Here is a 20,817-nt window from a genome sequence, read left to right as displayed (position 1 = left end):
TGCTTGACCCAGGGGACAGAGGGAGAAGGGGGTGGGGTGGGCTGGTAGAGGAGAGGTGGAGGAATCCTACTCATCAGAGCAAGATATGCACAGACCTTTGCAAACTTTGAGAATGAGAATTCTAAAGGCTTCTGTAGATGGCAGGAGAGAAATAAGGGTTTTTAGTAGGTTTAGGGTTAGGAAAGAGGATATTGAAGGTTTGAGGTACTAGTTAGCTCAGGTATTCATTTTTTTAAAGTCCTAAATAAAAGACAAAACATGCTAACGAAGATACACATTGATGGGGAAACATAGACACTAACATACACTAACATACACTAACATACACACAGAACAACGAGGGTGTTGGCATCCTCTTTATTTCCATTGTAGCCAGTAGCTGTCTGTGTTTTATTTAAATAAAATTTAAAAGCCCTTTGGGATGAGGTATCATTTTCCCCATCTTGAGTTAGACATGTATCCCAGTTGCACCATAGCTACATTGCACAGCAAAAAAAGAGAGGAAAATTATGCAGAAAACCCATAAGATCCACAACAGCGAAAAAAGATAACCATATAAATGCACAACAGACCATATAAATTGACAACAGACAATAGATAAACAGTCTAGGATTAAAGGTATTGGTCAGCCAACTTGCATGTGCAGTATGGTAGCCACCCAATCTTCATAATGATACACTAACAACTTGCACAGATGATTACCCACCCAATCTCCTATAGTTATAATACCATGCACTAAACATGCACTTCCTCCACTCTCTTGTACATACATACACATGCCAGGTACAATGCATTCAGAAAGTATTTAGACCCCTTGACTTTTTCCACATTTTGTTATGTTACAGCCTTATTCTAAAAGGATTTAAATTGTTTCCCCCCCTCATCAATCTACACACAATACCCAATAATGACAAAGCAAATACAGGTTTTTATATATATATATATTTTTTAAATATATTAAAAATAAAAAACGTAAATATCACAATTACATAAGTATTCAGACCCTTTACTCAGTACTTTGTTGAAGCACCTTTGGCAGTGATTACAGCCTCGAGTCTTCTTGGGTATGACGCTACAAGCTTGGCACATCTGTATTTTGGGAGTTTCTCCCATTCTTCACTGAAGATCCTCTCATTCTCTGTCAGGTTGGATGGGGAGCGTCGCTGCACAGCTATTTTCAGGTCTCTACAGAGATGTTCGATCGGGTTCAAGTCCGGGCTCTGGCTGGGCCACTCAAGGACATTCAGAGACTTGTCCTGAAGCCACTTCTGTATTGTCTTGGCTGTGTGCTTAGGGTCGTTGTCCTGTTGGAAGGTGAACCTTCGCCCCAGCCTGAGATCCTGAGCAATCTGGAGCAGGTTTTCATCAAGGATCTCTCTGTACTTTCCTCTTTCACTTTCATCTTTCCCTCGATCCTGACTAGTCTCCCAAGTCCCTGCCGCTGAAAAATATCCCCACAGCATGGTGCTGCCACCATCAAGCTTCACTGTAGGGATGGTGCCAGGTTTCCTCCAGACGTGATGCTTGGCATTCAGGCCAAAGAGTTCAATCTCAGTTTCCTCAGACCAGGGAATCTTGTTTCTCATGGTCTGAGAGTCCTTTTGGTAAACTCCAAGCGGGGTGTCATGTGCCTTTTACTGAGGAGAAGCTTCCATCTGGCCACTCTACCATAAAGGCCTGATAGGTGGAGTGCTTGAGAGATGGTTGTCATTCTGGAAGGTTCTCCTATCTCCAGAGAACCTCTGGAGCTCTGTCAGTGACCATCGGGTTCTTGGTCACCTCTCTGACCAAGGCCCTTCTCTCCTGATTGCTCAGTTTGGCCAACTCTAGGAAGAGTCTTAGTGGTTCCGAACTTCTTCCATTTAAGAATGATGGAGGCCACTGTGTTCTTGGGGACCTTCAATGCTGCAGAAATTTGTTGGTACCCTTCTCCAGATATGTGCCTCGAAACAATCCTGTCTCGGAGCTCTATGAACAATGCCTTTGACCTCATTGCTTGGTTTTTGCTCTGCCATTCACTGTCAACTGTGAGACCTTATCTAGACAGGTGTGTGCCTTTCCAAATCATGTCCAATCAATTGAATTTACCACAGGTGGACTCCAATCAAGTTGTAGAAACATCTCAAGGATGATCAATGGAAGCAGGATGCAACTGAGCTCAATTTAGAGTCTCATAGCAAAGGGTCTGAATACTTAGTAAATAAGGTATTTCTGTATTTCTGTAAAAAAAAAATGTTTTGTACTTTGTCATTATGGAGTATTGTGTGTAGATTGATGAGGTAAAATGTATTTGATCAAGTTTAGTATTAGGCTGTAAACATAAATAAATGTGAAAAAAGTCAAGGGGTCTAAATTCTTGTGTTCGTGTATGTGTTTATTATGTACTTTAGGGCAGGTCTGTATGGCAGAGGGGGCTTGCAGCTAGTCTGTGTGTTCCACGTAGACAAGTAATACTGCCATAAATAGAATTGAGAACAGCCCCTGTACTGTAAAACAACTATTTATTCCTCAATAATGCTCCTCCAGTAGTTCCCTTACTCATCACGCAATGAAATATAAATCCTCTTTGGTATACGTTTCTGGAACATTCTTCAATTTAAATAATTTAATACGTAAAATACCATTTACAATGCTACAAAAATAAATAAGCATTTGCATCACTACATCAGCATTTAGTTAAACAAATAAAAGTACAAAATGGTGGTGGAGTTTTGGTTGGAAACGTTGCAGCTGCTGAGCAGTTTGGGAGTCCCTGTGGTTGTGTTGTGGTCTTTTTAAGGTCTTGTCTTTGACCAGGACCCCAAAGTAAGGAGACAGAGCACAGACTCTACATGAAGAGCAGCGATCTTCTTTTGTTGTAAAAAGACAACCAACACCCTCCTCCTACCCCCATCCCTCCATACCCAAACCTTACCAAATCCCAGAATACAAACCTCACCAAATCCCCCTCCCCCCCACACACACACACACACAAATTGGTCACAAATCGCATCCTCGAAACAACCTGCAGGGGCAGTGGTGTGGTGGAATCGCATTTGACTTTTGAACTTTCACCCCTGAACCCCCCTATCTCCTCTGCCTTTTCACCACGGTCCTCGTGTTGGTCTGACAGAGGCTTCCTCCATCCTCTCCACCTTCTCCTTACTCCCTTTTCGCTCTTCCCTTTTTCTGCTGCTTCTGCCCATTTTCCTCTACCTCCTGTAGCTTGTTGTAGCCGTTGGTTGCCATGGAGACACCGTTAGTGACGGGCTTGGCCGCTTTGTGGGCAGAACGTGGGGTGCGTCGGTAGGTCTGGTAGTAAAAGTTGCCGAATAGGATGATGAAGGTGACGGCGTAGCCAATCAGGGCCCACTGCATCCAGGCAGGGAATGGGCAGCCAGTGTAGAGGGAGTGGCCGGCATGGCCAATGGTCACGTGGAACTGGATCTGTGACGTACACAAAACACACAACAGACCCGACATGCTCAACCCAAATGTAATAATCCCAATATAATCCGTGATGAATGAGTCAGACCGCACACTCCAAACAATGGAATATATTTTGACATGCAAAGATGTGTTTCGGTATCAATCACACACTACCTGAACAGCTGTGCTATGGCCACAGCAAGAGGGAGACTTACGATCTGAATAATGGTCAGGTATTTCTTCCACCAGAGGAATTTCTGGATCTTGGGTCCGAAAGCGGCCAGGCCATAGTACCCATACATCAGGACATGGATGGATGAGTTTATTCCTGCTCCGAAGAACGCTGTGAGGGGGTTAAAGGATAAAGGTATTTCCAAGGGGATACAAGTCGGGCTGCTTATGAGTGGCTAGCATGCTATTTCAGAACAGTATGATAGTGAAGGGTAGAGATGAACCTGGTGTATCCAGGTGGGAACATTTAATCACCCACCCTACACAAATGCATGAACACACACACACACAATACGCCAATGTACCCCCCAGGTACTCACATTGTCCTCCAGGGACCCACTTGATTCCGATCCACCAGAGGATGAACATGGTGCAGTGATGGTAGACATGGAGGAAGCTGACCTGGTTGATCTTCTTCCTCAGGATGAAGAACACTGTGTCCAGATACTCCACTCCCTTAGAGATGTAGTACCACCACAGAGCCGACGCTATCTGCCACCGGGAAGAGGGAGGGAGTGAGCTTTAACACAAGATTACATCATTGGTGCTCAAAACCATCTGGTTTCAGAGACACAAGTCTCAAAGACAATAAAGATTCCCAATTTCCTGAAACACTTTAAAGAGGATTCTGTAGGTTTCTATGGATTCCACTGGGTTGGGATTATGGAGATCAAAAGGTAGCCACCTTGCTTTTCACACACACTCTCATCATCATGCATCCTCTACACACATATGTATCAAGGACACACACATGCACACACCCACATGCACACACATGTGCATGTAACCTACAGGTGTAGTTTTCAGTGTAAGGTAACACTGACATTGTACTGAAGAGACTATACTGAGATAGAGTGTAGTGTAAGGTGGGACCAGGGGTATTGTAAAAATAGTTATTTTCACATGTTATTTCAATATCTATTCAATTTGAATGCTCAGACGGTGATTGGGTCATCTGCCTAATCAGTCAACAATGTTAGCGTCAACTCCGTCCATAGGGGATTGGTGATGACAATGAAAGGGGTCATTGATGAATGACATGGCATGTTAGCCTGCGGTCTGGTAGAGAAAGTGGCTTGATAAGGGGTTGGTACAGTCAAATCTGATAACTGAGATTAACTGAGGGATGTATCAGGCTTGTTGCTGGCTTGTTCCCTATAGGGAAAATAGAGCTCAACCTCTTGTATGTCAGACTATCTATGGGACAAAGTAGCCTGTCATTATCCATTACCAACCTCCCGCCAACATACTCTCTCTCTGTCGTATCCCTTTGTAATTCACACACACACACACACACACACACACACACACACACACACACACACACACACACACACACACACACACACACACACACACACACACACACACACACACACACACACACACACACACACACACACACACACAGTGCTCTGAGTGTCACTCTTATCCCTCAGTAATGCCATCATGCCATGGGCGGGGACAGAAGTGGTGAGACCTAATAACTCCTCCCCTTTATGTTAAAGGTCACACCCCTTCTGTCCTGGAATCACCGTAGATCTATCTCTGACATTCTCCTACTCTCCCTCTCTCTTTCTCTTGCACACATACATACACACACACACACACACACACACACACACACACACACACACACACACACACACACACACACACACACATAGAGTAATAGTCTACAATAAGATTACAGCACGGCTGCTTAGACTTACAGAGAACCACATGCTGCTAAAGCTGAACCTCATTCTACACCTCAAATACAGAGACCCAGCCTGTATCAATAAGAAATGGGTAGAAGGCTAACATGTCTGGTCTTTTCTGGCTTATGAACAGAATGACCAGACAAGCTCTAGCTCTTGGTCTTTCCACCAAATCGATTGCAAGAGTGTACAGATGTGCTATCTTAATTTGACCAGTTTCTTACAGCATGAAAATAATGCTGCTGCAGCAAGAAATGTGAATTATTATGTGGATGATAATTCATGGACATTTTAGTAGGTGTTGTTACATTTTACGTTTGGGAAATCAAGTCTGAAATGTTTAAGTGGAAATTACAAACTTTAGAAGCCTTTTTAAATCGTGAATACAATGTTATTTTTTTTAAAGCTCTCTTGTCATAACTCTCCTGTGGTGATCTAAAGGATCAGGTAACAGTGGGTCCGCTCTACAGCGTGCTCTCTCTCGTAGAGGGGGAGAGCTGGAAGTCGGCTGTTTTATGGTGGTCATAAAATATGCTGCCTCTGTGCTCTGTAGTGTTCGAGATTGGAATGTAAACTGTGGAACACAGAGAGACCCATGGACATCAAAAGTTTGAATAATTAAACAATATTTATATTTTTGATAATGTGGGAATGTTCCGTGGGTAATTAAAGAACAATCTTGTCTGTCGTAACGCACAATTGGCCTAGCGTCAGGAGGGTTTGGCCGGTAGGGAAATCCTTGTCTCATCACGGTGGGTGGGAATGGGAAACACCCCCTTTTCCACCCCAAGTATATAAACCCCTGTGACGAAAATCACTTGGTCTTGGACTTGATCCCCACGTTGAAATGGCTACAATTCTATTACCAAAGGACAATACCATACAGCGTGGAGCGTTGGCTACACGGCTGGAAATGGTTCAACTCTGAGACTATCGATCACTACAGAATAAGAGCAAATCCTAGACATAGAATTACTAGTCTGCAGCTGGAAATTACGAGAATAACAACAACCGCAGAAGCATCTATTCTATGCAACAACCATCTGTATGCCTGACGTATCATTACAACAGACACTATCCAGAGCCGCTGAGAAAGCGACAACTACGAAAGACATTGTGACTCCTGGGGAAGTTAACCAGAGACTCTCTGATGAACTGACTCTCCAGCAGACGGACCGGCGATTCCAACAAAGAAAACAAGAACGACATACGGGCGTAAATATATACGTTGAAATTATTTTTGAATGAGCGGCCATTCAGGTGCTTAGGATTAGCATTTCAATGAATACAATAATCAACTGTGTGTAGTCAATCCATTTTGTCTGTCCCGCTTTTTATCTGTCACCACCTCTTTACATTATCTACCAAGCCGTCATACCGGTTTAGCCCACTAGGGACTTATCAATGCATTGTGTTAGTAACTATATTGTTTGTTTATGTATTTCTGTGATTTGTTTAGTAAATAAATAATTAAGCCAATATGTACATCGCAGATTCAGTTTCGAGACTAGGGTTCGTGCAGATATCCAAGGGTTTGCGACATTCATTAATGAGAACTGATGAGGTAATAATGATACATTAATAGAAGACTAATCGATAAGATATGAAAATATCTTAAGAGTCGATTTGGGAAATAGAGACTCTATAAACATTTTCCGGTGGTGTCACGCCTTGGTCATTGTATTTTGTGTTTTCGTTATATATTTGGTCAGGCCAGGGTGTGACAGGGGTTTATGTTATTGTATTTCGTATTGGGTTGTAGTATTTGGGATCGCGGCTGATTAGGGGTGTTGTATAGGCTTGGCTGCCTGAGGCGGTTCTCAATCAAGCAGTCAGGTGATTCTCGTTGCCTCTGATTGGGAACCGTATTTAGGTAGCCTGAGTTTCGCTTTGTCTTTCGTGGGTGATTGTTCCTGTCTCTGTGTAGTTTCACCAGAAAGGCTGTAATAAGTTTCACGTTCCGTTTGTTGTTTTTGTATTTATCGTTATTTCATGTACCGTAATTTTTTCTTCATTAAAGAACATGAGTAACCACCACGCTGCATTTCGGTCCGACTCTCTTTCTACAAACGAAGAACGCCGTTACAGAATCACCCACCACATACGGACCGAGCGGCGTGGTTACAGGCAGCGACCTCAGTTGTCCTGAGTCTGCACAACTCTGCCAGGACCTAGGATCAAGAGAGACGCTCAAGTGTTTTAGTACTATATCTCTTGACACAATGATGAAAATAATCATGGCCTCTAAACCTTCAAGCTGCATACTGGACCCTATTCCAACTAAACTACTGAAAGAGCTGCTTCCTGTGCTTGGCCCTCCTATGTTGAACATAATAAATGGCTCTCTATCCACTGGATGTGTACCAAACTCACTAAAAGTGGCAGTAATAAAGCCTCTCTTGAAAAAGCCAAACCTTGACCCAGAAAATATAAAAAACTATCGGCCTATATCGAATCTTCCATTCCTCTCAAAAATTTTAGAGAAGGCTGTTGCGCAGCAACTCACTGCCTTCCTGAAGACAAACAATGTATACGAAATGCTTCAGTCTGGTTTTAGACCCCATCATAGCACTGAGACGGCACTTGTGAAGGTGGTAAATGACATTTTAATGGCATCGGACCGAGGCTCTGCATCTGTCCTCGTGCTCCTAGACCTTAGTGCTGCTTTTGATACCATCGATCACCACATTCTTTTGGAGAGATTGGAAACCCAAATTGGTCTACACGGACATGTTCTGGCCTGGTTTAGATCTTATCTGTCGGAAAGATATCAGTTTGTCTCTGTGAATGGTTTGTCCTCTGACAAATCAACTGTAAATTTCGGTGTTCCTCAAGGTTCCGTTTTAGGACCACTATTGTTTTCACTATATATTTTACCTCTTGGGGATGTTATTCGAAAACATAATGTAAACTTTCACTGCTATGCGGATGACACACAGCTGTACATTTCAATGAAACATGGTGAAGCCCCAAAATTGCCCTCGCTAGAAGCATGTGTTTCAGACATAAGGAAGTGGATGGCTGCAAACTTTCTACTATTAAACTCGGACAAAACAGAGATGCTTGTTCTAGGTCCCAAGAAACAAAGAGATCTTCTGTTGAATCTGACAATTAATCTTAATGGTTGTACAGTCGTCTCAAATAAAACTGTGAAGGACCTCGGCGTTACTCTGGACCCTGATCTCTCTTTTGAAGAACATATCAAGACCATTTCGAGGACAGCTTTTTTCCATCTACGTAACATTGCAAAAATCAGAAACTTTCTGTCCAAAAATGATGCAGAAAAATTAATCCATGCTTTTGTCACTTCTAGGTTAGACTACTGCAATGCTCTATTTTCCGGCTACCCGGATAAAGCACTAAATAAACTTCAGTAAGTGCTAAATACGGCTGCTAGAATCCTGACTAGAACCAAAAAATTTGATCATATTACTCCAGTGCTAGCCTCTCTACACTGGCTTCCTGTCAAAGCAAGGGCTGATTTCAAGGTTTTACTGCTAACCTACAAAGCATTACATGGGCTTGCTCCTACCTATCTCTCTGATTTGGTCCTGCCGTACATACCTATACGTACGCTACGGTCACAAGACGCAGGCCTCCTAATTGTCCCTAGAATTTCTAAGCAAACAGCTGGAGGCAGGGCTTTCTCCTATAGAGCTCCATTTTTATGGAACGGTCTGCCTACCCATGTCAGAGACGCAAACTCGGTCTCAACCTTTAAGTCTTTACTGAAGACTCATCTCTTCAGTGGGTCATATGATTGAGTGTAGTCTGGCCCAGGAGTGGGAAGGTGAACGGAAAGGCTCTGGAGCAACGAACCGCCCTTGCTGTCTCTGCCTGGCCGGTTCCCCTCTTTCCACTGGGATTCTCTGCCTCTAACCCTATTACAGGGGCTGAGTCACTGGCTTGCTGGGGCTCTCTCATGCCGTCCCTGGAGGGGGTGCGTCACCTGAGTGGGTTGATTCACTGTTGTGGTCATCCTGTCTGGGTTGGCGCCCCCCCCCCCTTGGGTTGTGCCGTGGCGGAGATCTTTGTGGGCTATACTCAGCCTTGTCTCAGGATGGTAAGTTGGTGGTTGAAGATATCCCTCTAGTGGTGTGGGGGCTGTGCTTTGGCAAAGTGGGTGGGGTTATATCCTTCCTGTTTGGCCCTGTCCGGGGGTGTCCTCGGATGGGGCCACAGTGTCTCCTGACCCCTCCTGTCTCAGCCTCCAGTATTTATGCTGCAGTAGTTTATGTGTCGGGGGGCTGGGGTCAGTTTGTTATATCTGGAGTACTTCTCCTGTCCTATTCGGTGTCCTGTGTGAATCTAAGTGTGCGTTCTCTAATTCTCTCCTTCTCTCTTTCTTTCTCTCTCTCGGAGGACCTGAGCCCTAGGACCATGCCCCAGGACTACCTGACATGATGACTCCTTGCTGTCCCCAGTCCACCTGGCCATGCTGCTGTTCCAGTTTCAACTGACCTGAGCCCTAGGACCATGCCCCAGGACTACCTGACATGATGACTCCTTGCTGTCCCCAGTCTACCTGGCCATGCTGCTGCTCCAGTTTCAACTTCCACCTGACTGTGCTGCTGCTCTAGTTTCAACTGTTCTGCCTTATTATTATTCGACCATGCTGGTCATTTATGAACATTGAACATCTTGACCATGTTCTGTTATAATCTCCACCCGGCACAGCCAGAAGAGGACTGGCCACCCCACATAGCCTGGTTCCTCTCTAGGTTTCTTCCTAGGTATTGGCCTTTCTAGGGAGTTTTTCCTAGCCACCGTGCTTCTACACCTGCATTGCTTGCTGTTTGGGGTTTTAGGCTGGGTTTCTGTACAGCACTTTGAGATATCAGCTGATGTACGAAGGGCTATATAAATAAATTTGATTTGATTTGATTTGATTTGACCGCAGGAAAAGCGAAAGGAGGACGTTATGGACAGCAATGGCATGGAGTATACGACGTGGGAAGAAATCGACAGGTGGGCGGCCGACCCAGAGAGAGTGCAGGAGCCCGCATGGGATTCGCTAAAGCAGTGCGAAGAAGGCTATAGGCGAATGGAGTTGAAGAAACAGACACGGCGGCGCAGAGCGAAACCCGAGAGTCACCCCAAAAAATGTATTGGGGGGGGGCTCAGGGAGAGAGTGGCAGAGTCAGGAGTCAGACCTGAGCTAACTCTCCCTGTTAATCGTGAGGAGCAGCGATATAAGGACTTCTGGTCTTGGGAGATGATATTAGATGGAAGAGGACCCTGGGCTCAGCCTGGTGAATATCGCCGCCCCAAGGAGGAAGCAGAGGCAGCAGGAGATAGGAGCCGGCGATACGAGGGAACACGGTTGGCAAAGAAGCCCGAGAAGCAACCCCCAAAAATTATTGGGGGGGGGGGGCTTACAGGGAGTATGGCTATGCCAGGTAGGAGACCTGCGCAAACTCCCTGTGCTTTCCGGTGGGCTAAAGAGACCGGGCAGGCACCGTGTTATGCTAGTGAGCGCACGGTGTCTCCAGTGCGGGTGCATAGCCCGGTACGGTTCATACCAGCCCTTCGTATTGGCCGTGCTAGAGCGGGCATCGAGCCAGGTAAGCTTGGGCAGGCTCGGTGCTCAAGAGCTCCAGTGCGCCTGCACGGTCCGGTCTATCCAGAGCCACCTCCACACACCAGTCCTCCGGTAGCAGCTCCCCGCACCAGGCTTCCTGTGCGTGTCCTCGCTCCAGTATCACCAGTGCCCGCACCACGCATCAGGCCTACAGTGCGTCTCGCCTCTCCTGCTCTGTCGGAGTCTCCCGCCTGTTCAGCACAGCCAGAGCCTTCCTTCCCTCCTGCGCTGTCGGAGTCTCCCGCCTGTTCAGCGCAGCCAGCGTTTTCCTCCTCTCCTGCGCTGTCGGAGTCTCCCGCCTGTTCAGCGCTATCAGAGCCTTCTCTCTCTACAGCGCTGCCGGAGCCTCCTGCCTGTTTGAAGCAGCCTGAGCTGCCAGTCTGCAGGGTGCTGTCAGTCTGCAAGGAGCTGTCAGCCTGCATGGAGCAGTCAGAGCTGCCAGTCTGCAAGGAGCTGCCAGTCTGCAGGGAGCTGTCAGTCTGCAAGGAGCTGTCAGTCTGCAAGGAGCTGCCAGTCTGCAAGGAGCTGTCAGCCTGCATGGAGCAGTCAGAGCTGTCAGTCTGCATGAAGCAGCCAGAGCTGTCAGTCTGCAGGGAGCTGTCAGTCTGCAAGGAGCTGTCAGTCTGCAAGGAGCTGCCAGTTTGCAAGGAGCTGCCAGTCTGCAAGGAGCTGTCAGCCTGCATGGAGCAGTCAGAGCTGTCAGTCTGCATGAAGCAGCCAGAGATGTCAGTCTGCAGGGAGCTGTCAGTCTGCAAGGAGCTGTCAGTCTGCAAGGAGCTGCCAGTTTGCAAGGAGCTGCCAGTCTGCAAGGAGCTGCCAGTCTGCAAGGAGCTGTCAGCCTGCATGGAGCAGTCAGAGCTGTCAGTCTGCATGAAGCAGCCAGAGCTGTCAGTCTGCAAGGAGCTGCCAGTCTGCAAGGAGCCGCCAGTCTGCAAGGAGCTGTCAGCCTGCATGGAGCAGTCGGAGCTGTCAGTCTGCAAGGAGCTGCCAGTCTGCAAGGAGCCGCCAGTCTGCAAGGAGCTGCCAGTCTGCAAGGAGCTGCCAGTCTGCAAGGAGCTGTCAGCCTGCATGGAGCTGTCAGCCTGCATGGAGCAGTCAGAGCTGTCAGTCTGCATAGAGCAGCTAGATCTGCCAGTCAGCCATGATCTTCTAGATCTGCCAGTCAACCAGATTCTTCCAGATCAGCCTGTCAACCAGAATCTTCCAGATCTGCTAGTCAACCAGAATCTTCCAGATCTGCTAGTCAACCAGAATCTTCCAGATCTGCTAGTCAACCTGAATCTTCCAGATCCGCCAGCCAGCCAGGATCTACCGGAGCCTACTACCTACCTGAGCTTCATCTCAGTACTGGGCTTCCTCTCAGTACTGGGCTTCCTCTCAGTACTGGGCTTCCCCTCAGTTCCGGGCTTCCCCTCAGTTCCGGGCTGCCCCTCAGTTCCGGGCTGCCCTGCAGTCCCGAGCTGCCCCGCAGTCCCGAGCTGCCCCTCAGTCCCGAGCTGCCCCTCAGTCCCGAGCTGTCCCTCAGTCCCGAGCTGTCCCTCAGTCCCGAGCTGTCCCTCAGTCCCGAGATGCCCCTCAGTCACGAGCTGCTCCTCAGGTCTGTGGGGTTCTGGGTGAGGACTATTAGGCCATGGTCGGCGGCGAGGGTGGATTATCCCAGGACGCGAAGGGGAGGAACTATGACATTTATGGAGTGGGGTCCACGTCCCGAGCCGGAGCCGCCACCATGGACAGACGCCCACCCGGACCCTCCCTATGGTTTTGAGGTGCGTCCGGGAGTCCGCACCTTGGGGGGGGGGGTTCTGTCACGCCTTGGTCATTGTATTTTGTGTTTTCGTTATATATTTGGTCAGGCCAGGGTGTGACAGGGGTTTATGTTATTGTATTTCGTATTGGGTTGTAGTATTTGGGATCGCGGCTGATTAGGGGTGTTGTATAGGCTTGGCTGCCTGAGGCGGTTCTCAATCAAGCAGTCAGGTGATTCTCGTTGCCTCTGATTGGGAACCGTATTTAGGTAGCCTGAGTTTCGCTTTGTCTTTCGTGGGTGATTGTTCCTGTCTCTGTGTAGTTTCACCAGAAAGGCTGTAATAAGTTTCACGTTCCGTTTGTTGTTTTTGTATTTATCGTTATTTCATGTACCGTAATTTTTTCTGCATTAAAGAACATGAGTAACCACCACGCTGCATTTCGGTCCGACTCTCTTTCTACAAACGAAGAACGCCGTTACAGGTGGTGCCCCGACTTCCTAGTTAATTCAAGTTTACATGATTAGTTTAATCACGCAATAATAATTACACATAGAATTGATTTGATTCAATAAGTCTTCACATTTAATGATAGTCACAGACACGACACTCTGCAACAACAGAGTGATCAAATTAAGAGTATGTCTGTAGTGTGTCAAGTTTGCTCACCCTGACTTCGTTGACGTCGTTGGAATAGCTGACAGGTTGACATAGGTAGCTGTATCCCGCTGCTCGCGCACCCAGGAGGAGCTGAGGACCACAGGGATACAATGTTAGGGACACAACGTTAAGTACACAACGTTTGGGGTAGTCCCTTTCCTCTAGACCACAGATACACAACACCAGTCCTCAAGAGCCACAGAGACCAATTTACACCTGGGTGAATGGACGTGTGAAAGACATTTCCAGGGAGAAATGAAAACCACCAGTACTGTAGCCTTTGAGGATTGGAGTTGTGCCCTAGACCCTGTATCCTCTGTGCCTACAGTTCTAAAAAGACTATATAGATGTAACTGTAGAGGATGTTTGACAGGTGCAGTGCTGGGTATGGTATGGGAGTATGTTATTGAGTTCAGGCAGGGTTGGTATATGGCATGCTACATCATCCATTTGGTGATGGCTCAACCTTGCCCACCAATACATTAGCTGGAGAAGGTGTCATATTGCTATCAACTTTAAAGCCCTTTCCAATCTGTAGACACTGACACTGGGACTGGGAATCATAAAGACCATGGCCTGAAACGAAATGGAACATTTCCTGAATTACTTTTGTTGAAAAAGGAAAGGAGCTGGTTACCTCTTTGGCGATGTAAAAGTTGAGTATCACCATACTGAAGTTGTACACTATGAGGGTCTTCCTTAGCTGGAAAGGCTCGCGATTCTGCATGTACTTAGGCCCCGCCCACAGGAAGAGCAGGTACAGGCAGCTGATGGCCAGGGTGGGGGCGGGCGATGACATCATTGGCCATTTCTCCACCCGCTTGTCTGGAAGAGGGACAGGAGAGGAAAGGGGTAATGTCAGAACCGATCATTACAACAGACACTCACATGTAAGACCACATATTGTATGAATGTAAGACTACATAATGTTGCACCAATGGTGTGTTGAGGATATACTCAACTCTACTTCCATATTGCGCTAATAGTGTATTGTATTGCACACACACACACACAAACACACACACACACACACACACACTGTTAGTGCACGTAGCCTACAGGTGTAGCTTTCAGTGTAAGGTAACACTGACAATGAACTGAATACAGACTGAGATAGAGTTCAGTGTAGACAGGTGGGACTGGAGTATTGTAAAAATAGTTATTTGAAAAAGTTATTTAAATATCTATTCAATTTGAATGCTGAGACAGTGATTGACCCACACACACAGCATAGGCAGACATATGGACAACCATAGGAGTTACAGTGCTTATGTGTTGTTGGAGGGTGCTGTGGAGGTTAGTCAAATGAAAAGAAGGAGACTTTTTCTAGGTTAGTCAAACAAACATGAAAAAGAACATTCTAACAGTCACATGACACAGTCAACAGTAGTATGTAAAGTACCAGTCAAAAGTTTGGACACACCTACTCATTCAAGGGTTTTTCTTTATTTTAACTATTTTCTACTATTGTAGAATAATAGTGAAGACATCAAAACGATGAAATAACACATGGAATCATGTAGTACCCAAAAAAGTGTTAACCAAATCAAAATATATTTTATATTTGAGATTCTTCAAAATAGCCACCCTTTGCCTTGATGACAGCTTTGCACACTCTTGAAATTCTCTCAGCCAGCCTCACCTGGAATTATTTTCCAACAGTCTTGAAGGAGTTCCCACATATGCTGAGCACTTGTTGGCAGCTTTTCCTTCACTCTGCGGTCCAACTCAACCCAAACTATCTCAATTGGAATGAGGTCGGGTGATTGTGGAGGCCAGGTCATCTGATGCAGCACTCCATCACTCTTCTTCTTGGTCAAATAACCCTTACACAGCCTGGAGGTGTGTTGGGCCATTGTCCTGTTGAAAAATAAATGATAGTGCCACTAAGTGCAAACCAGATGGGATGGTGTTTCTCCGCAGAATGCTGAGGTAGCCATGCTGGTTAAGTGTGCCTTGAATTCTAAATAAATCACAGACGGTGTCACCGGCAAAGAACCCCCACACCATTACACCTCCTCCTCCATGCTTCACGGTGTGAACTACACATGTGGAGATCATCTGTTCACCTACTCTGCATCTCACTAAGACACGGCAGTTGGAACCAAATATCTCAAATTTAAACTCATCAGACCAAAGGACAGATTTCCACCGGTCTAATGTCCATTGATCATGTTTCTTGGCCCAAGCAAGTCTCTTCTTCTTATTGGTGTCCTTTAGTAGTGGTTTCTTTGCAGCAATTCGACCATGAAGCCCTGATTCATGCAGCCTTCTCTTAACAGTTGATGTTGAGATGTATCTGTTACTTGAACTCCGTGAAGTATTTATTTGTGCTGCAATTTCTGTGGCTGGTAACTCTAATGAACTTATCCTCTGCAGCAGAGGTAACTCTGGGTCTTCCTTTCCTGTGGCAGTCCTCATGAGAGCCAGTTTCATCATAGCGCTTGATGGTTTTTGCGACTGCACTTGAAGAAACGTTAAAAATTCCAGAAATTTTACGGATTGACTGACCTTCATGTCTTAATGTAATGATGGACTGTCGTTTCTCTTTGCTTATTTGAGCTGTTCTTGCAATAATATGGACTTGGTATTTTACCAAACAGGGCTATCTTCTGCATACCATCCCTTCTTTGTCACAACACAACTCATTGGCTCAAACGCATTAAGAAGGAAAGAAATTCCACAAATGAACTTTTAACAAGGCAGACCTGTTAATTGAAATGCATTCCAGGTGACTACCTCATGAAGCTGGTTGAGAGAATGCCAAGAGCGTGCAAAACTGTCATCAAGGCAAAGGGTGGCTACTTTGAAGAATCACAAATCTAAAATATATTTTGATTGGTTGAATACTTTTTTGGTTACTACATGATTCCTTACGTGTTATTTCATAGTTTTGATGTCTTTACCATTATTCTACAATGTAGAATATAGTAAAAAAATAAAAAATAAAACCTTGAATGAGTTGGGGTGTCAAAACTTTTGACTGGTACTGTATGTGTGTGTGGTATACCTGGGTTTGTGTGCATGTGTGTGGTTACATTAGCAGACCGCCCCTGCTATGTGAGAGAAGAGAGATCAACACTAACTCACCTGCTATAGTAAGGCTCCATTTGTAGAACTCTACCGTGTCATTCATAAAGTGGGTGACAGCTTCCATGACTGCGTCTGGATTTGGTCCTGCTTATGCTGCAGTGAGAGAGAGAGGAGAAACTTCATGGCAAACTACTTGAGCTCACTTTTAAGCGAGTTCATCTGAGAAATGGAGCAGGTGTGTTAGCGTAAAGAAAGCTAGACAATAAATGTAATTAGCTCCTATAGATAGTTGAAAACCTTCACATAACATTTGGTTCTAATGTAAAGGATGTCACGCTGCTTGTTTAGTGAGTACCACTTTCTCCTGATGCGGCTCAAACCGAGGCTCGAACCCAGGACCTGTGCCTTGCAAGCACGCGTGTCTGCCCTCCTGAAGTGTCTTACCAGTCGCCGCCATGCAAAACACTAGCTATCCACTAGTGCAAGTGGGGACACTTCACTCTAAGGAGTAGGTTTCACACATCCCCCATGTGCCGCACTAACTTTTCATGCTGCCCATCAAGTTCAAAACCTGAGTTTGCCAAACTCTGCACATGCAACACCAATTGGTAAGAACATTCCCTGGTCTAAACTGTTTGTGCAGGGTTTATTTCCAGCCTCACACTAATTGCACAGATCTGAAAGAGGACTGAACAACTGATCAGTGTTTGTCCGACCATTAATAAGGCGGGGTGCCTCCTCAACCCCCTACACAGCTGTCACTGTTCGAGGCGCTAGCTAGCTGCTGGTAATGCTAACATGCATAAGAGACCTGGCCGGTCGCTGCCATAAAAGCTTTTTAAATTCATTACGGAGGATAAGAGATGAGAGATCAATGTTCATAAGAGGGTCTCTCTCTCTCTTTCTGTCTCCACACACATGGCTGTAGGTCTATATGTGTGTGGTTATCCCATCCCTAGGGTTACCCATTCTGCAACAAGATTAGGAAAAAAAACACTGATTAAAAAGTTGACAAATGTGTGTGTCACGTTCTGACCTTAGTTCTTTTATTATGTCTTTGTTTTAGTATGGTCAGGGCGTGAGTTGGGTGTCTATGTTCTTTTTTCTATAATTTGGGATTTTCTGTGTTCGGCCTGGTATGGTTCTCAATCAGAGGCAGCTGTCAATCGTTGTCCCTGATTGAGAATCATACTTAGGTAGCCTGGTTTCACTTTTGAGTTGTGGGTGTTTATATTTTCTATTCTGTGTTTTGTTGCACCGTTCAGGGCTGTTAGTTTGTCGTGTATTGTTTTTGTTTCAGTATTCATTCTTTATTAAATTACAATGAATACTTACCACGCTGCACCTTGGTCCTCTCTTTCTCCAGACGACAACCGTAACAGTGTGCCACTCTAGCATGCTTTGAGTTGATACATAACATATGAGCTATGGAGAACAACGTTACATAATTGCAGCATAGGCCTATCCCTATCCATCTGACAACAGGTGTCCATTTATTCATCTATTATTCATCGCGTGGATCAGTTCAATAACAGTCGCCACAGATGAGAATGCAGAGGCCTAAAGATGCTCCTCTTGTTTTATTACTTTGTTAGTACTTGTATTTGATATTTTATGACATGAAGCACTTTGATACTTTTATTGAAAAGCAATATACAAATAAAGTTAATGTTATATTATTATAATAACATGCACTAAAGAACCATACACTAGAATCATCTCATGTGCATATAGATCATGTTAGGCCTAATGAATTTGTGAAAATGTATTGGGAAGTTTGGGGGACCCTGAAAAAACATATGCATTCACGGACAATGGGGGTTTAGTTTTGTTTTCAAAACGGAAGAGGAAAGGAGAGGTTGGAAGGAGAAAAAACGTCACCCAGCGAATAGACCCGGTCGCCCATGGAAACGGGCATGATCGCACACAAAGACCCCGGGTGTGTCAGCAGGTTTCGGGCGGAGCACTCAAGAGGCTTAAATCCAATTGATCTACGAGCTTAGATGTAAGTGCAAATGCCGGACGACCCACATTCGCAGGGCGACAGGGGATTGTCAAAATGTGGTTGATTGAACAGGGGAAATTATGTGGTTAACAATTCATACAAAAACTTTAGTAGGACACCCATTCGTAGGAAAATATAATGAAAATAGTCTCTAAACACTTTATAGACACATTTTATAGGCTGTATCCAGTGCGTTCGTTCCTATGTGCCACCCATCTTATTCTAACAACGTGCTAGCCTACTACACGTTTCTTTCCGCCAAGTCTATTTACGGGCTACATTATTGCCATCTGTCATGCACGCTCACCGTTTTTAAAGAGGAGGGAGTAGGCCTAATGGAATAAAAGTAATGAACGAACGAAACAGAATGTAACGGTTCAATTCCTCAAAGCAGCTCATGACTAATTAAACAAGACTAAGCCTACACTTTCCAAGGTTGTGCACTAATATGTTCCCCAAATGTCCTATATAAAGACTGATAGCCTAAGCACACGGTTTTTATTTCGGTATTAACCATTTCATTATAATGGAGAAAAAATACATATCTACATACCTTCTCGAGATTTAGGTGCGTGTAATGACATCCGGTGCAATGTGATGCCCAACACCTCTAAATTACCGTATTCTGCCGTTATAGCTGTTGATCTCCAACACTGCTGGACAATTCGACATCAACCCCGAATTAGGCAAAAACTACAAAAGGCAAGCGGAAATCATGCATGAGTTCTGTGCTGGGTGCTCAGGCTCATCTTCTCTGTTTTCGATCTTCAGGATACACGACGAGACTGATGGCACTGCGCATGCGGTTATTGCACTCCAGGGACCGCTACACTGACTGGAAAGACTGATGGCCCCTTTGCTTGATAGAGATAATCAACTTCCACCCTGTCCCCTTATTCAGCCCCTTCAAGTGATAGGAGAATGGGGAGGCCACTAGAAATGGCTTCCCTCGCTAGAAGCATGTGTTTCAAACATAAGAAAGTGGATGGCTACAAACTTTCTACTTTTAAACTCGGACAAAACAGAGATGCTTGTTCTAGGTCCCAAGAAACAAAGAGATATTCCGTTGAATCTGACAATTAATCTTAATGATTATACAGTCGTCTCAAATAAAACTGTGAAGGACCTCGGCGTTACTCTGGACCCTGATCTCTCTTTTGAAGAACATATCACGACCATTTCAAGGACAGCTTTTTTCCATCTACGTAACATTGCAAAAATCAGAAACTTTCTGTCCAAAAATGATGCAGAAAAATTAATCAATTTTTTTGTCACTTCTAGGTTAGACTACTGCAATGCTCTACTTTCCGGCTACCCGGATAAAGCACTAAATAAACTTCAGTTAGTGCTAAATACGGCTGCTAGAATCCTGACTAGAACCAAAAAATTTGATCATATTACTCCAGTGCTAGCCTCTCTACACTGGCTTCCTGTCAAGGCAAGGGCTGATTTCAAGGTTTTACTGCTAACCTACAAAGCATTACATGGGCTTGCTCCTACCTATCTCTCTGTTTTGGTCCTGCCATACATACCTACACGTACGCTACGGTCACAAGACGCAGGCCTCCTAATTGTCCCTAGAATTTCTAAGCAAACAGCTGGAGGCAGGGCTTTCTCCTATAGAGCTCCATTTCAATGCAATGGTCTGCCTACCCATGTAAGAGACGCAAACTCGGTCTCAACCTTTAAGTCTTTACTGAAGACTCATCTCTTCAGTGGGTCATATGATTGAGTGTAGTCTGGCCCAGGAGTGGGAAGGTGAACGGAAAGGCTCTGGAGCAACGAACCGCCCTTGCTGTCTCTGCCTGGCCAGTTCCCCTCTTTCCACTGGGATTCTCTGCCTCTAACCCTATTACAGGGGCTGAGTCACTGGCTTAGTGGGGCTCTTTCATACCGTCCCTGGGAGGGGTGCGTCACTTGAGTGGGTTGAGTCACTGATGTGATCTTCCTGTCTGGGTTGCCCCCCCCCCCACCCCCTCCCTTGGGTTGTGCCGTGGCGGAGAACTTTGTGGGCTATACTCGGCCTTGTCTCAGGATGGTAAGTTGGTGGTTGAAGATATCCCTCTAGTGGTGTGGGGGCTGTGCTTTGGCAAAGTGGGTGGGGTTATATCCTTCCTGTTTGGCCCTGTCCGGGGGTGTCCTCGGGTGTGGCCACAGTGTCTCCTGACCCCTCCTGTCTCAGCCTCCAGTATTTATGCTGCAGTAGTTTATGTGTCGGGGGGCTAGGGTCAGTTTGTTATATCTGGAGTACTTCTCCTGTCCTATTCGGTGTCCTGTGTGAATTTAAGTGTGCTCTCTCTAATTCTCTCTTTCTCTCTTTCTTTCTTTCTTTCTCTCTCTCGGAGGACCTGAGCCCTAGGACCATGCCTCAGGACTACCTAACATGATGACTCCTTGCTGTCCACAGTCCACCTGGCCGTGCTGCTGCTCCAGTTTCAACTGTTCTGCCTTATT

The 20,817-nt window shown here is 45.6% G+C and overlaps 1 protein-coding gene across 1 annotated transcript; it reads right to left on the bottom strand.

The window, feature by feature from the left end:
• Nucleotides 1–2,184: 2,184 nt before the first annotated feature.
• LOC109866368 (elongation of very long chain fatty acids protein 4) lies at nt 2,185–19,196 on the bottom strand. Its single transcript, XM_020455014.2, has 7 exons — nt 18,917–19,196; nt 16,416–16,511; nt 13,963–14,150; nt 13,335–13,415; nt 3,960–4,131; nt 3,624–3,751; nt 2,185–3,426 (listed from the first exon to the last, which is right to left on the bottom strand). The coding sequence occupies exons 2-7, from the start codon at nt 16,480–16,482 to the stop codon at nt 3,142–3,144; spliced, it is 921 nt and encodes a 306-aa protein (XP_020310603.1). The 5' UTR covers nt 16,483–16,511; nt 18,917–19,196; the 3' UTR covers nt 2,185–3,141.
• Nucleotides 19,197–20,817: the final 1,621 nt, after the last annotated feature.

The sequence above is a fragment of the Oncorhynchus kisutch genome, linkage group LG21, assembly GCF_002021735.2.
Source record: "Oncorhynchus kisutch isolate 150728-3 linkage group LG21, Okis_V2, whole genome shotgun sequence".
Lineage (NCBI taxonomy): Eukaryota > Metazoa > Chordata > Actinopteri > Salmoniformes > Salmonidae > Oncorhynchus > Oncorhynchus kisutch.
This window is presented reverse-complemented; position numbering and strand designations above follow the sequence as displayed.